General features: G+C 43.2%; 1 protein-coding gene across 2 annotated transcripts in view; it reads left to right on the forward strand.

The window, feature by feature from the left end:
- The window catches only part of LOC147008934 (plexin-A2-like), a 297,247-nt gene that overhangs the window by 136,626 nt on the left and 142,701 nt on the right, over positions 1-17,920 (forward strand). For both annotated transcript variants that reach the window (XM_085864308.1, XM_085864309.1), the window contains one exon: positions 2,310-2,446. In XM_085864308.1, coding sequence (XP_085720434.1) covers positions 2,310-2,446 — 137 coding nt within the window. The remainder of the gene's footprint in view (positions 1-2,309; positions 2,447-17,920) is intronic.

Below are 17,920 nucleotides of genomic sequence, written 5' to 3' on the forward strand. Positions count from 1 at the left end.
AAAAAAGAATTGAAGACTGGAGCCAGCAAGGTCAACATCTTCTTCCAGGCACGTTTCTCTTCCACCCGGGAAATCAGCTGACGTACGCGCCTGATTCTTTTGTTTACTCTTTTTTTTTAAAGGGATAATTGTACGGGGTTAGCGGCGCCATCTCTATTGTGATCCTTAAGCTAAATTTTGATGCCAGAAACGTGCATTTTCATTAAAATATTTCATGATCTACAGCTTGGCAAAAGGGGGATATCGACTTAAGGAACACCCTGCATAGAGAAGTACTTTGCCATAAAATTCTTTCAAAAATTTATACATACTTGTACATATGTATGTGTATATATTTGTATGTGTGTGTATATATATATATATATATATATTTATTTATAGATTGCCACCACTTTTCAAGCCATCTTATCAGGATCAGGTCATCCATTTTCAACCACCAGTGATGTGAACAAAATATCCTTTAGACTGCCTAACAGCTATTTGGATTCTTTCTTGATGACTACTTTCTCAGAAACAAATTGAGCAGAGACAAATGTTGCCTCTGTCATTCTTAAAGCGACCTTTGATTAAGTTTTCTGACCATCCCTCCTGTGGCCTCTTTATGCTTGAGGAATACCAGATAAGTTTGTAAACTTTCTAGAGGCCCTTTGCAAAAACACTATGAGCTGCATTTGAATTAACAGCTTGGACACTTGAGTGGTTTAATATCGTGGTGTGCGACATGCAGTGGCAGTACAAACCATCTTTAATGTTGTTTGTGATGGCGTCGTGAAAATGTGAGTTTGATGTAGCACGTGTGGTTTGTTTATCGGGGGGAAGAATATTTCACTGAATTCAACTCCATGGATGAGATCACTCTTCTGGCCGAGCTACTAGATCGTCTCCATTCAGCCCCTCCAGATAATGGAAGCCTTAGGAACCCGTGATTAGCTGCCTTTAAACAAAGCTCAAAGCCCTCATTGAACCCTCCGTTAGTTGAAGTGCATAGCAATAAGTTGGTGTTTTTGCCTATCTGTACTCTTTAATTGCTGAAACAGAAAATGTTGAGGGTGACATACTCAGAAGAATAGGCCTTGCATCGTCTTCCTTCTCCACCCTCCAATGCCCAGGAAGGTGCAATAACCACATCTCACACAAGATGAAGATGATATCCTGTAAAAGCCTTTTGTGCCCTGACCTGATAATGGCTCGGAATCAAAGGCCCTGACATCTCCGCAATCAGTGCCAACCTTGATGCTTTGAATGCCTCTAATCCCAAATACATTCAAGGTGTCAAATGGATAAATATTATTTTGGATATTTCAATATTTCAATGACTAATTTCATCATCCATCGATGCTTAAATGCTGCAAAACAATATCGATTCAAAGTGGCAATGTTGTGATTTAAACCCCCTTTCGAAGGCCCGTGCTGTGAAATGCTCATGTCTGACATCGAACTCGTCATTCTGTCACTCATTGGAATTCATGTGAAATCTTTGTTGGAAACAAGTCAATTGAGATGTGCTAAAGATTTGAATATAATATCCAATGAAAATGTCAATTTGTTTTTTATGCACTGACATTTTCTTGTGTAATTTGGAGAAATTTGTGAAAGGTTTTTCAAGAACACTTTCCACCATCTTTACTCCCTCTTTTCACTTTCATTGAGAACCAACGGGTTTCCCCGGTCCACTCTTCATGTGAGCCTGCGAGCTTCTCTTTATAAGCTGCCCATGTGGCAGAGTTTCATACAACCTGCGCGGTGTGTCCTTGCACATCTGCAAAACAATCCCCGTCAAACCTGTGCTTGGGGAAACCAAGCTCAAGTGACTTGGTCGAGATAGAGAGGGGGTCTGGATTTAAGGGGGAGAGAGTCAGGTTGTAATTTTGAAAGAAGGGTGAACACATGCTTAAAAGACGACCTGTGGGTCTAAAATGATTGACATGTGGCCTCACGCACATTGCTACAAAGCTTTGCTCCAGGATGGCAGAGCTGACAGCAGCAAGAGGAACAACAGAGATTCTCACTATACTTATGCATTACTGGGCCACCCCTACCCTTTACCTTTCACATCGCAATTCCTTGTATGTCTAAAAATTTAGAAGCACTTTATATTTCAATCTTCATTGATAATCTCAGCAAATCTTGCGTGATATTTGAGTTCTTCCGTAGAGGTTTATCCTTCATATCTTGAAATACATTACATTGCACTTCTCAGAACTTTTGTGTCTAAAGTGGGCCTTTAATATGATGATGATGATGATGATGGTGTGAAACTAAATTGTAACGTGTATTCATTATTGGTTTGCTTTATTAATCTCCCTCAGTCACCGTTGTTGGCTGGACTGAATCCAGCTGAAGGACCAGTTTCAGGAGGGACATTAGTGACAATCACAGGACGTCACTTGGATGCAGGCAGCTCTGTCTCGGTCTTATTTCGAAACAATTCATGTGCCTTTCGAAGGTAAGGATATCAGGAAATGAGGGACATGATAAAGTGCCACAAATTGCACTGTTTCTTGTTCGACAGGTGTCACAGATATATCTCCCATTAATGGTTATCTGAAACACATTAGGAAATGTACATTGTGCTCCGAAGCTCCAGGTGTCATGGAAATACTCAAGATGGAGCAAACGATGTGTTCTATTTCAATCCATTTGCAATGTGCTAATAATTCCACATTTGATTGTGCTTGTGAGTGATTATAGCAGTGAATGAACATACGTACAGGTACAACAAAGCAAAAATTTTCAGACTTACATTTCAGATTATTTAACAAATACTTGGCTTGGCATGGAAGCTCGGTCACACATGTGTTATTGTTGGATTCAGTTTTTCTTTTCTAGCCCAAACTATTTCTTGAGAATGCAACAATAGATCTGCATGAGAAGTTTACCAAGAGAAAGCGAAATGTATATCACCCTTGACCAGAAATATTATTGTAACTTAAATAGTTGTGATTCACTAGAAAATGGTAAACCGTTTCCAGTTTCTGGTGGGGGAACCTTTTCTTCTCTTCTCCGAATGACCCGCTCCCAAAGTTAAGTAAACTGTTCCATATTTGTTTCTTGCATCAATTGTTGTACAGTTTTGCTTATGTCTATTATTGTTTGTACGGTGTGCTCATTTCCATATCTTTTGCCTTCCTGTTTGGTTATTTTGTTCTTATGAGTCTGTCTCGGCTAGTTGGGCCCAGCCATTATTCCCTTGACTTGCACACTCCTTTGTCTTGCTTTCTCTGATAATTATCTTTCTTCATCCCAATTCCCACCCTTGCTCTAATTTTTTCCTTATCCATTTTGTTCACACCCTGTGTCCTCTTGCCCCTCCCCTTGATATCATTCTTCCCCATGCCCATTCTTCCTCGAAGGGTCTCTGTGTTGTGTCCCTACTCTGCTGATAATGTGTTTCCCCCTTTCCACTATATTCTCCTTGTTACCTCCGTTGTGTTTTCACCTCTGTTTGTCTGTCCGTCTATGAGCAAGATATCAAAACAGTTGTGGTTGGATTCAGACGAAACTTGGTTGACAAGTTAGGTTTGTAACTAGGACGAATTGATTTGATTTTGATGAAGATCTGGATCTGGATCTCGATCCGAGAATTTTTCTATTTCCGAAGTGATTCTTCGCCATTGAGAGATTGGGCCAAAAATTATTGATAGCACAATACCTAAAAGAGTTTTTGATGGATTATCACAAAACTTGGTGGATGAGTTGGCGAGGTGACAAGAACAAGCCGATTAAATTTTGGTGCAGATCTGGATTCAGATTCAGCCTATCAATGGGATACAAAACGTAAACTGTTCAACCTGGCGGAGGTATGCTCTCCACCGAGTGCTGTTCTCATTTCTTATGAATTACATTGTTTTTAATTTCATGCAATTTGTTTCAGGCAATAAGCTAAAATATTCAAAATAAATTATTGGACAATTATATCACACCAGCAATGCCCGAGTGTATGTAACACTTATCTACATGTCTGTGTCCGACATACACATATGCAACTAGAAGGGCACCCGGTAGAGTGCATACCTCCGCCACATAATGCCTGATCCACGAGAGCATATCGGGCCCAATACATTTTTGAAATATCATGCTGCACGTATATATCGTTTTTGGCCCGATCTCTCAATGGTGAAGAATCACTTTAAATATTAAATAATTCTCATATCCAGATTCGGATTCAGATCTTCACCATAATCTAATCAGTTCATCCTTGTCACACACCGAACCTGTCCATAAAATTTCATCCGGATCTGTCCGCAACTTTTTGAGATATCCTGCACACAGACAAACAGACAGAAAGGGGTGAAAACATAACCTCATTCACCTTCGGTGGTGGAGGTAATAATTGCTGTTTTCGTAGGACATGTGACAAACCCCCCCCCCCTTACCCCTCCCCCCCTTACCCCTCCCCCCCTTACCCCTCCCCCCCTTACTCCCAGTGCAGTTAGGGTTAAAGTCGTGGAGAGGAAGCACATGATTGGACAGCCTCAAGGAGGTGATTCCACAGTCTAGGGAAGAGCGGTTGGTGGGGGGGAGGGGGGGGATAGGGGCGGTGAACAGCTATTAGTTAGCATGTATGTGGGAAGTGCAACAAGGTTTTGGTCACTAAAATGGTGAGCGCAGCCTCGTCTTTCTCATGAGGGTGCCAGATGGTATTGCATATTCAAGAGATGACCATTGAGACTGCCTTGACCTATTGCTCAGTGCTTAGAGTGTCCATCCTTTTCCTCAATTAGCAGAAGGAGCACATGGTGACATCGCCATGATGGAGAAGATTCGGCCCTGAGTTCTGCTCAGATTATGGATTCTATTACCTTCCTCATTATGGAAAGAATGTTTGCTGGTCTGTAGTTCATAGGTTCTGTCTTGGCACCTTTCTTATGGATAGGAATGACTTAATCCACCTTTCAAAGTAATAGGAGGCGACACTCCACTAATGATCTGCAGAAGACTAGTAAAAGAAGAACAGCCAGTTCAGATGCACAGGTTTTGAGGAATAGTACACTGATACCATCAGGAGCAGCTGCTGAAGATTAGTCAAATCAGGTGAGAAACTTACCTGCTCCCTGGAGTTGCTGTGGGTTGAGGGAGATGTGCAACAAGAAGCAGGAGGAATTGGGAATCTGAGAATTGTTAGTAAAGGCACAATTCAAGCATTCTGCCAAATCACGAGCTTTGCATGTCATGGATCCTTCGTTGATGAACGAAGGAACTGAGGAAGAACATGTTCTTGAGATAATTTCAACCAGTTGTCAGGAAGAGGATTTGGAAGATGGAGAAAGTAGTGAAAGCTTGGCCAGATTGTATTGTTGTTCTTATCAGGGTCGATACCCACCAAATGTCAGCCTTGTGAAGCCTCTGCAGATTCGCACAAGTAGGATTGGCCTTCCAGGACGGTCGAGAAGGTATACCAGATCAGTATGAATAGTAATAATGAAGTTTGGTACATCGCTTCAGTGAAAGGTTGATAGGTGAGATAGGAGTCGGGCGGAAGGTGGAAGTTTGAGAAAGGGGGGCAGAGGGGGAGGTGGAAGCCTTAATCGGGTGAGTGAGTGGGAGGTGGGAGATATGGAGGGAAGAGGAACTTAATAGGTAGGAAGGATGCAGAATGCGTCCCGTGCATGGTGAGGAAAATCCATTTGTAAGGAATCAATTTCACGGTTGCAGTTTTACAGGTATTTGAAGATAATTTATTCGATCATTTTCTCCTAAAACGCAACGCCTAAAACTTCATCAGTTTCTCCCCAAAAAGCGATAAAATAGGTTATTGTTTCCACTTCTTGCATCGATCATTTATTGACATATAGCTTGTTCGTGTATTTAGATAGGATTATCAAAATTTGTAAAGAATACTTTTTTAAAAAATAACCCACAAATGACGTGTCTGTTTTCACATTTCACATATTGTGCCCGGTATGGTTATACACAGTGTCTTGCCTTGGCTTCCAGTTGAATTATGACTCGATTCTCCTGTGACCATTCAACTCCGACAAGATTTTGCATAATTGGTGCACTTACCTTTGAGCTGTCAATCCTTTGTTTGATTCAGCACCCACATATAAAGTTCTGATTGTTGCTTCGCAGGCACGGCATTGTATCAAAAAGTCTGCCGTTCCTCAGATGGACGTTAAGCTGGAGACCATCTGTTAGCTTCAGTTGGTATGCATTAAAAATTGCAGTGTCTTTCGTGAAGGTTAGATGAGTTATGGCCGTAACATTGAATATGTTCCTGCCCTGAATATCAGTTTGAAGGTAAAGGTAAACCACCCAGTGTAATCCTTCTCGTCAGGCTTCTTTGAAAGCATTGAACCCACATTCAGAGTGAGAGAGTGACAGAGAGAGTGACAGAGTGTCAGAGTGAGTAAATGAGGCTTGAAGAGGAACTTTATTCAGTGTTTTGTTTGGAAATACATACATGCATAACAATATAACAAAGTAGCAAGTATTTGGAAGATTGGGTAAAATATGTTGGAAGCTGTCACAAGTCAATGAAAATGCAGTTACCGACCGTCAAGTGTCACAAGTTACCTTCTGACATATAATTACATTTAGCATCATTGTAATTAGTTCTGCAATATGCTCTCTTCAGGGAGCTGCAGACATAGCTCTGCTTCGTGATAGTGACGTCAGTCATTCAGCTTCGGTCAGAGGATTGGTTTCACGACATATAAAGATACATGTGTGTGTGTTTATACATACATATATATATATATATATATATATATATATATATATATATATATATATATATATATATATACATATATATATATATATTTTTTTTTAGTGTGTGTGTGTGTGTGTGTGTGTGTGTGTGTGTATGTATGTATGTATGTATGTATGTATGTATGTATGTATGTATGTATGTATGTATGTATGTATGTATATATATATATATATATATATATATATATATATATATATATATATATATATATATATATATATATATTGTTACGGCTGTGGAAATTCGCAGAACACCATATAGGTCCTCAGTCAGTTATCCTGGTAAGTGAGTGTTCAGATAGGTTTCCCCACCGTTGTTTAGAGGGAATTCTTCGTGTTCACCCAGCTGCGACTCTTTGAGATAGCTGTTTTTCTTTACCTATCGTTATTTTGAACCTACACGCAAACAACAACTGCCACCAAGTACGCCGCAACGCCAAGCACGCAACAAACCTACACGCAAACAACAACCGCCACCAAGTACGCCGCAACGCCAAGCACGCAACAAACCTACACGCAAACAACAACCGCCACCAAGTACGCCGCAACGCCAAGCACGCAACAAACCTTCACGCAAACAACAACCACCACCAAGTATGTCACAACGCCAACCACACTACAATTTCCCTCACAACAACCACCACCATCTTCACCACTACCCCCACTTCCGAAAGCCATCCTCCACGGTCCACGCTGCGACGGTTTCCGCGTCAGGAACCGTCTGAGAACGCGGGCAGGATTGGCAGAACAAAAGCTCTTGCGGAGCCTGTGGGATTTTCCCCGCGCTTGGTGTGAAGGGAAGGGGGCAGGGCAGCTCGCTGCCGATTGGTGGATGCACAGCGTGAGGCGGTCGGAGTGAGGGAACGCCCCTTTTTGGAAGCTTCTCGAAGGGAGGCGGAGCCGAAAACGGGGAGGAGCGAAGGGCGGAGCCCCGCGCAATATAAGTACGCTGGCTCTCGCTCTCTTGGTGGTCGAGGTCGAGTTCGCTCTCTTGGTGGTCGAGGTCGAGTTCGCTCTCCTGGTGGTCGAGTTCGCTCTCTTGGTGGTCAAGGTCGAGTTCTTTCTCTTGGTGGTCGAAGTCGAGTTCGCTCTCTCGTGGACGTCAGGTCGTGCTCCCTCTCCCTCCCTCTCGTCTTGGCGCTGATTTCTTCCCCTGTCTCCCGGTGGTCCTGCTGAGCGACCTGTTGGCAAAGGTGCGGGCCGGTGGTGAGTCCGGGCAATGCAGACGGGAGGCGCAGCTCTACCGGCTGTGTGGTGCAAACCTGCGCGTCTGGCGAGGAGCGCCGGAGAGAGCTTACCGCCCATCGTCGCAAGGCCCGGAGTCAGGCGCGGTCACGCGAGCTGCCTTGGGGAGCAGACGTCGCGACCTGCCCACCGAGACACCTCGAGGGTGCAGGTAACCTGCACGGTCTCGTGGGCCTTTTCGGTCATCCACGGCCCACGACCATAAAGGTCTCCGGACCCCGTCTACCCCCCTGCCTGTGAGGAGGTCTTTCCATTTCTTTTGTTCTGTATGACTGCTGTGGCGCCGTGTCCCTGTAAGTAGAACTTGTTTAAGTGCTTGTACATTATAATTATAGTCGGCCGTATTGCTTTTGTTTTCTATTTCTTGCCTGTGCATTGCATTACTGCCTTGCTTGTGTTGTGTGTGTAATACATGCTTGGAAAAATAAATGTCCTTGTGTGAAATGTATCCCGTTCGTCGTGTCCTATTTCCCCTTTGAAAGTGCCATCTTGCATCGTGGAATGAGTAGTGGGGTTTGAACGCCCGCTAAAGAGAATCTGATCCGTCGAGGTCGGTGATAACACCGCTCGGTTATCACTGTAGTAAGGAACGGACCGCTTAAGCGGCGCGGTGCAGCCCCTCGGTACGTTACCCGTGTGGGTACTTAGGTATATCGACATTCGGCGATTCACCCTATTTCACGCGGGTCAAATGCGGACTGGGCTGTGGTGAGGTTAAACCCCCACCCGTGACTGGTTCCTGGCGAGAGTTCCAGGAGGGTCACGACTGAATTGTCCGTCTGGTGGGCGACGCGGCTGCTATTAGAGGTACGTGGCCGATTGCATGCCGGCGGGCGCGAATTCGTAACAATGTATGTATGTATGTATGTATGTATGTATGTATGTATGTATCTATATATGTATGAAAATACAGGGGGTGCAAGAGTAGGTATACAGTAAGATACGTTTTGTGCGCATGTTTTGTTTTTCATTACTGTATACCTACTTTTGTAGCCCCCTGCATACACACACACACACACACACACACACATACATATATTGTGGCGGGATTCTCGCCCGACTCTTGGCACCTCCCTCATCACCGCCATTTCCGGGGGTTATAACGCCGGCCAGCTCGGCACAGGCCTCGGTCACGCGTCTTCAATCGCGATACCAACGTAATCCTTGTACCTTACCAGTTGGGGAAATAGAACGCCGGTTACAGACTGGTTGTGTCAGATGCCGAGCGTTTTCTGCCAGTCTGTAACCATTTTGGTTTTATATGCCAATCGGACTGATCGTTCCTTGACACGACACAAATTTATCCATAGCGGCAACTTCATACGAACCAACCAGATTTATTGGGGAACATCGGGGAACACGACAGAAGCAAAACATTCATGACAATGCTTTCATTAACAATCTTTAACCCGTTCTTAACTGGGGAACCACAGACTACAGGTTTTGAGGGGGTCGCAACCGAGATATACCTTATACAACACGTGCAGACAAAAACAGACAGACAGACAGACAGACAGACAGACAGCATGCATGAAAGACAAGACAGAGTACTTGGTGATATTTCATGGACGAGAGGACAGTGTCAAAAGCACAAATGTCGCTCGCAACAGGCGGATGACCACGGATTCGAGCCCCAGCTCGAACGCGCTGCGTGGCAAGATGGTGGTGCCGCACTCTTTCCTTTCCGAACCACACGTGGTCTCCGCGCGCTCTGACCTCGCGTAACGTCGATGATGGGCCTCAGCTGATTTCTCTTTAGGTCCAGCATACAAATCCAGGCCTGGCCTGTTCACCAGACAAGGCCCAAATCGAGGTGCCGGACTCCGGCAAGCGGATCGGCAAACGTGTCGAGCCGTTGGTGTGAGCAGGGACCATCAGAGGCTCCGTCGTCTCCTCTCCTGCCTTCCCGCCTCGAAGCCCGACTTTCCAACTCCGTCCTCTCAGTTTCTCTCTCTGTCGATTCACCTTTTCTTTCCTTTTCCACACTCGCTTCTCAAAGATGGCTGCCGTCTCTCTCACGGCAGAATCACCTACTCATAAGAGTCGATCGCCGATTTGACGTGCAGGCCGCCTCTCCCACTGCCCCAAAAAGGCAGACTCGACGTGCAAGCAGCCTCTCTTACTGCCAAAAATGCAGAATCGACGTGCAGGCAGGTTCAGCGTCTCTCCCGGCAGATCCAACACTGTGTCTCCTTCGTTCGCTCGCTTCGAAACCACCCCGAGCACGCCTCGAAAACCCGACTGTTTTCCACACTCTGTACTCTTTGGTTTCTCTTTCGTTCGCTCGCTTCGCCACACGAGCACCCCTCTCTCAGCGAAGCCGACAAACTCCTCCCCTTAGCTTCACTTCCTCTTTTTGGCCACACCCTCTCAGCCGACTGGGCGGGGCCTATTGTCCAAAGAGGGGAGGCGGAAGAGGGAGCCCTTGGCACACCACCACTGTACGAACAATATAAACTTGCATCCTACACCTCCCGACACACAGGTAACGTCCGTTTTACCACACAACATTGCGAAACATGCATTTAATGGGGGATGTGAGCTAATCCTATATTTAGTAGTCCAATAAGGGCCATTTCCATAACAATGTATATATATATATATATATATATATATATATATATATATATATATATATATATATATATATATATATATATATATATATATATATATATATATATATATATATATATATATATATATATATATATATATATATATATATATATATGAAGACCACAAGGGGAAAACCAGAGATGTCACTTTTGATAAATTTCAGGGTTATTGCACCTGCCAATAGTTGGCAACATAAGGTTTCCTCTCACAATATTACTTTAACAAATAACCAGGGGTGTCATAATTTATATGGTATAAAGTTTAGCCGTGCAATGAAAAAACAAGTGTTGTCAAAGCTGAACAAGTAGAAACCCAGAGTTGTCAGTACTTTACTCCTGGTTATCTCTCTTTCATTCATGTTAACTGTTCCACCATAATATTCAGAGTTGAGAAACTAAAAAATGAAAGGTTGTAAAACTTTCACAGCATAAACTCTGAGCACTACAATAGTTATATCATGGGCTCCATAGTTGGTGCATATCTTGGTTCAAGCCTGGTCAAACCTCTATTGTGACTTTTATGGGACCCACGCCTTGGCTTAATGGTTAGCGCGTCTGAGTACCCATCCTCATTCGATGTATCCACCGCCCAATCAACCTGCTTAGGTATATAAGGGAGTCACATGAGGTGACTTCGGCTATCGCGGGGGTGGTTTATCCTTGGTTTCCTGCCGGGTTTCCATCATATTAAGTAGTACGGAGTAAGAAATGGAGAATCCGTCATCATATACGCGATATACCCTTGAGTATGGCGTTGAACACCAATCAAACAAAAAAAACAATGACCGTTTAATGTTGAAAAAAATAATCTTTGATCACTAAAGTCATGTAATGTATGCTAATAACCAACAAGCATGAATTTGCTACACATCCTGGGTTAAAATTGCATGGCAATTATTAAACAAGGGAATAACCAGTGATGTCAGTTTGCAACATTGATTCGTTCTTTGCTCTTAAATTAAATAACACAGAAGCATGGCAAATGCTACATGCTTAATTTGATCGGCCAATGATCACTCTTCCTTTTACTGGAAAAGAAATCTATATGACACATATATTTATATACATATATTATATATATGTATGTAGGAGCCTGGTGTTGGCGCAGTGGTTAGGGCAGCGGCTTGGGATCCAAGAGGTCCTGAGTTCAAGCCCCGTTGGGCCACTGAATTAATACACCAGGGGGTTCACTCAGCCTGTCATCCTTCTGAGGTCGGCGAAATGAGTACCAGTATACTGGGCCGGTGTATACCCCGGTTAAAATAGGTGTACCATATCCCTGTGTTGTAAGAGGCGACCAGGGTTGCGTCAGGAAGGGCATCCGGCGTAAAACATGTGCCAAATCACGATGCGGATCATACGGATGATCACGACCATGTGCCAAATCACGATGCGGATCATATGTATATATGTATATATATATATATATATGTATATATGTATATATATATGTATATATACATATCTATGTATATATATATATATATATATATATATATACATATTTATATATATATATATATATATATACATATAATATATATCGATATATACATTAGGGTGGTCCAAAAACAGCAAAAAAATATAAAAAAATTCAGATGTTGTCTCCACAAGCCTTAAATTATTCCACTATGATTCAATAACGCGCATAAAAAAATTTAAGTTGATCGGGGTGATTTAGAGGTCACTACATATGATGACTTTTAGTTTCATGAGTTAGTTAAATCAGGGTATGGCCAGGTACGATTACAGGTACTTCTGGATATCCGAGGTGGAAATGGAGTGCATTTTCGAACTCTATGGGGTTGATTTACTCGAAGAAATGACTGCACCGACATTGAATTCACTACCATTTCGAAAATATGACTTAAAACAAGATTTATCATTACTGGAGTTGAGTAACTTATCCTTATCATTTCGATATTTTCTAATCTATAATTAATTTGTTGTCCGTCTAAACACTTCTTAGAGTAAATCGACCCCACTGAGTTCGAAAATGCAGTCCATTTTCACCATGGAAGTTCAGAAGTGTACGGATTCGTATCTCACCATACCCTAATTTTTCATTCAATGGAATTACAAACTATTAGAATATTTCGTCTCATTTACCATCATCTGCGCCTCTATTGCTGTCTCCACTCCCGCCTGAACTTATTTCTAGCCGGCCCAACATCCAGTGTATTAGATTCCATGATTCACGAAAAATATGCCAGTTATTTATTTAGTTATTATTATATTAAATGAGATGTTTTTCATTATTGTTTTTCATTACATTACTTTTGCAGCCCCCTGTGTATATTTGTATATATATATATATATATATATATATATATATATATATGTATATATATATGTATATATATATATATGTATATATATATGTATATATATATATATATATATGTGTGTGTGTGTGTGTGTGTGTGTGTATATATATATATATATATATATATATATATATATATATATATATATATATATATATATATATATATATATATATATATATATATATATATATATATATATATATATATATATCTTCTTCCTCTTTCGGCTTGCTCCCGTTAGGGGTCGCCACAGCGGATCAACCGTCTCCATTTCGCTCGATCCTCCACATCTTCCATTGACACGCCAACCACCCGCATGTCCGCCCTCACCGCATCCATGAACCTCTTCTTTGGCCTTCCTCTTCTCCTCCTGCCTGGCGACTCCATCTTCAACATCCTTCTCCCGATATACTCCGTTTCCCTCCTGTGCACATGTCCAAACCATCTCAATCTCGCCTCTCTCTCACTTTGTCTCCAAACCGTCCTACCTGCACTGTCCCTCTAATATACTCATTTCTTATCCTATCCATCCTCGTCACTCCCAACGAGAATCACAGCATCTTTAACTCTGCCACCTCCAGCTCCTCTTCCTGTCTTATTGTTAGTGCCACCACCTCCAAACCATACAACATAGCTGGTCTCACTACCGTCTTATATACTTTTCCCTTCACTCTTGCAGCTACAATTCTGTCACAAATCACTCCTGCAACTCTTCTCCACCCACTCCATCCTGCCTGCACTCTCTTTTTCACTTCTCTCCCACACTCTCCGTTACTTTGGACAGTTGATCCCAAGTATTTAAACCAATCTACCTTCCCCACCTCAACTCCTTGCAACCGCACCATACCACCACCCTCCCTCTCATTTACGCACATGTACTCCGTCTTACTCCTACTGACTATCATTCCCCTTCTCTCCAGTGCATACCTCCACCTCTCAAAGCTCGCTTCAGCCTGCTCCCTACTTTCCCTACAGATCATGATGTCATCAGCGAACATCATAGTCCATGGAGACTCCAGTCTGATCTCGTCCGTCAACCTGTCCATCACCATTGCAAACAGGAAAGGGCTCAGAGTCGATACTTGGTGCAATCCCACTTTAACCTTAAACCGGTCCGTCATTCCTACCGCACACCTCACCGCTGTCACACTGTCCTCATACATATCCTGCACGATCCTCACATACTTCTCCACCACTCCCGACTTCCTCATACAATACCACAACTCCTCTCTTGGCACCCTATCATAAGCTTTCTCTAAATCCACAAACACACAATGTAACTCCTTCTGGCCTTCCCTATACTTCTCCATCAACATTCTCAAAGCAAACATCGCATCAGTGGTCCTCTTTCCTGGCATAAACCCCTATTGCTGCTCACAGATCGTCACCTCTCCTCTCAACCGAGCTTCCACTACTCTTTCCCACAACTTCATGGTGTGGCTTAACAACTTTATCCCTCTGTAATTTCCACAGCTCTGCACATCACCCTTATTCTTGAAAATCGGAACCAGTACACTTAATCTCCACTCCTCCGGCATCCTCTCACTTTCCAAGACTTTATTAAACAATCTGGTTAACAACCCCACTGCCATCTCTCCTAAGCACTTCCATGCCTCCACTGGTATACCATCTGGGCCAACCGCCTTTCCACTTTTAATCTTCTTCATAGCAGTCCTCACTTCATCCTTTCTGATCCACCCCACTTCCAGATTCACTATCTCCACCTCTTCCAACCTTCTCTCTCTCATTTTCTTCATTCATCAGCTCCTCAAAGTACTCGATCCACCTTCTCAACACACTCTCCTTGCTCGTCAGCACATTCCCATTTGCGTCCTTTATCACGCTAACCTGCAGCACATCCTTCCCAGCTCGGTCCCTCTGTCTTGCCAATCGGTATAAATCCTTTTCCCCTTCTTTTGTATCCAACTTCTCATACAGCTCGTCATATGCCTTTTCCTTGGCCTTTGCCACCTCTCTTTTTGCCTTTCGCCGCCACTCCTTGTACTCCTGCCTACTTTCTTCATCTCTCTGACTATCCCACTTCTTTTTCGCCAACCCTTCTTCCTTATACTTTCCTGTACTTCCTCATTCCACCACCAAGTCTCCTTATCTTCCTTCCTCTGTCCAGATGTCACACCAAGTACCTTCCTAGCTCTCTCCCTCACAACTTCTGCTGTCGTTGCCCAATCATCCCACCCATCTTTACCACCATCCAACGCCTGTCTCACCTCCTCCCTAAATTTCATGCAACAGTCTTCCTCCTTCAGCTTCCACCATCTGGTCCTTGGTTCAGCCCTCACTCTCTTCCTCAACCTCACCTCTAAAGTCATCCTACAGACCACCAAATCGATGCTGTCGAGCTACACTCTCCCCTGCCACAACCTTACAGTCACTAATCTCTTTCAGGTTGCATCTCCTACTTAAGATGTAATCCACCTGTGTGCACTTTCCTCCACTCTTGTATGTCACCCTGTGTTCCTCCTTCTTCTTGAAATACATATTTACCACTGCCATTTCCATTCTTTTTGCAAACTCTACCACCATTTGCCCTTCCACATTTCTCTTGTTGAGACCGTACCTCCCCATCACCTCCTCATCCTCTTTATTCCCTTCCCCAACATGTCCATTGAAATCTGCTCCAATCACCACTCTTTCATCCTTGGATACACTCTCCACCACTTCATCTAACTCACTCCAGAAATCTTCTTTATACTCCATCTCACACCCCATATGTGGGGCATATGCACTGATGACATTCATCATCACCCCTTCAATTTCCAACTTCACACTCATCACTCGGTCATACACTCTCCTCACCTCCAATACCCTCTTGACATAATCTTCCTTCAGGATTACCCCGACACCATTTCTCCTCCCATCCACACCATGGTAGAACAGTTTGAAACCACCTCCAATGCTCCTAGCCTTACTCCCCATCCACTTGGTCTCTTGTACACACAGTATGTCCACCTTTCTTCTCTCCATCATATCAGCCAACTCTCGCCCTTTGCCAGTCATCGTCCCAACATTCAGAGTTCCAACTCTCACCTCCACACTTCTACCCTTCCCCCTCTCCCACTGCCTCCGGACTCACCTTCCCCGTCTCCTTCTCCTCCTTCGCCAGCAGTAGCACAATTTCCACTGGTACCCTGCTGACCTCCGGTACCGGTGGCGGTCGTTGGTAACCCGGGCCTCGACCGATCCGGTATGGAAATTCGTTTTGTTGTCCGCATAATGATTTGGCATAGGTTTTTACGCCGGATGCCCTTCCTGACGCAACCCTGGTCGCCTCTTACGACACACAGGGATATATATATATATATATATATATATATATATATATATATATATATATACTGTATATGTATATACAAGCCGGTAGGCAACATGGGTGGTCGCTACATAATTGCATACTAGTCATACAATTTTTGACGGATTGGGCTGAAAATTTTTGACCGAGGTTGATTATAGTGCGCATAAAAGCACGAAGCCGATTTTTGATTTTCAATATATATATATATATATTATCCCTGTGTCGTAAGAGGCGACCAGGGTTGCGTCAGGAAGGGCATCCGGCATAAAACATGTGCCAAATCCCTGTGCAGATCATACGGATGATCCGCTGTGGCGACCCCGAACGGGAGCAGCCGAAAGAAGAAGAAGAAGAAGATATCTATATATATATATATATGTATATATATATATATATATATATATATATATATATATATATATATATGTGTGTATATATATATACATATATATATATATATATATATATATATATATATATATATATATATATATATATATATATATACATACATATATACATACATATATATTTTCAAGAATTTCAAAGTCCCGTTGCTCGGCAACGATCCTGTCCATAGCAACGGTGCTCAAAAGCATACAACTCGATCCTGGTATGAACCTACCAGTCAAGATTCAACAAAATCGGTTGACTCCTCTGGCCTCCAGAGCTGTCCATTACATGCATACAGACAGACGGAAAACCTGAGAATAACGGTAGTCTAGCGACCACCATATATATATATATATATATATATATATATATATATATATATATATATATATATATATATATATATATATATATATATATATATATATATATATATATATATATATATATATATATATATATATATATATATATATATATATATATATATATATATATATATATATTGTTGCGAATTCGCGCCCGCCGGCGTGCGAAAGGCCACGTAACTCGAATCGCGGCACGTCGCCCACCGGACGGACAATTCTGTCGTGACCCTCTCGGACCAACGCCGGGAGCGAGTCACGGGTGGGGGTTTAACCTCACCATGATCGTGCCAATTGCCCACCCGCGCAGGATAGGTTTTCTCGCCAAATTCGACCTACCTCAGTACCTGCACGAGTGGTCGACCAGGCGATCGTACCACGCCACAGGCCGACTCCGGACACGATCCGCTTAAGCGGTCCGTTCCGTGCTACAGTGTAACCGAGCGGTGTTATGGTCGGCCTTGCTGGTTCCGTTTAATTACTGGGAGTTTTAAACCCACTCCGAACCCCTTACGTGATGCAATATGGAAATTAAAACGAAGGAAAGGACGCAGCGAAACGGGTTGCAAGTTCACACACGCACGTTTAATTGCACACGCAGACCAGCACTGAAGGCACGTATACAGTCACAATCATCATGTACAATAAAGCAAAAGCAGGTCAAGAAATGGCACGTATGCACAATCACAGGCAAAAGAGATGTCCCGACTAAACCCGACACACGGCAACACTTAACCAGTTTTACTTCAAGGACAGGCGCCACCCACAGTCATTTACACGAACCCAAAGGAAAAGAGAAAGTTGTGACTTCCCTGCACGCGTCGTCCAGCGTCGCATCCTTGACCTCGAATCCGAGCCTCCCCCGATGTGGTCTGCGACTCGCACCTGGCGCCGGCACATGTAGCCGCTCCGTGCCACGAACGGGGCTTCCGGCACCTGGCA

The sequence above is a fragment of the Eptatretus burgeri genome, chromosome 18 (genome assembly GCF_056783735.1).
Source record: "Eptatretus burgeri isolate ZD-2024b chromosome 18, Ebu_testis_v1, whole genome shotgun sequence".
Lineage (NCBI taxonomy): Eukaryota > Metazoa > Chordata > Myxini > Myxiniformes > Myxinidae > Eptatretus > Eptatretus burgeri.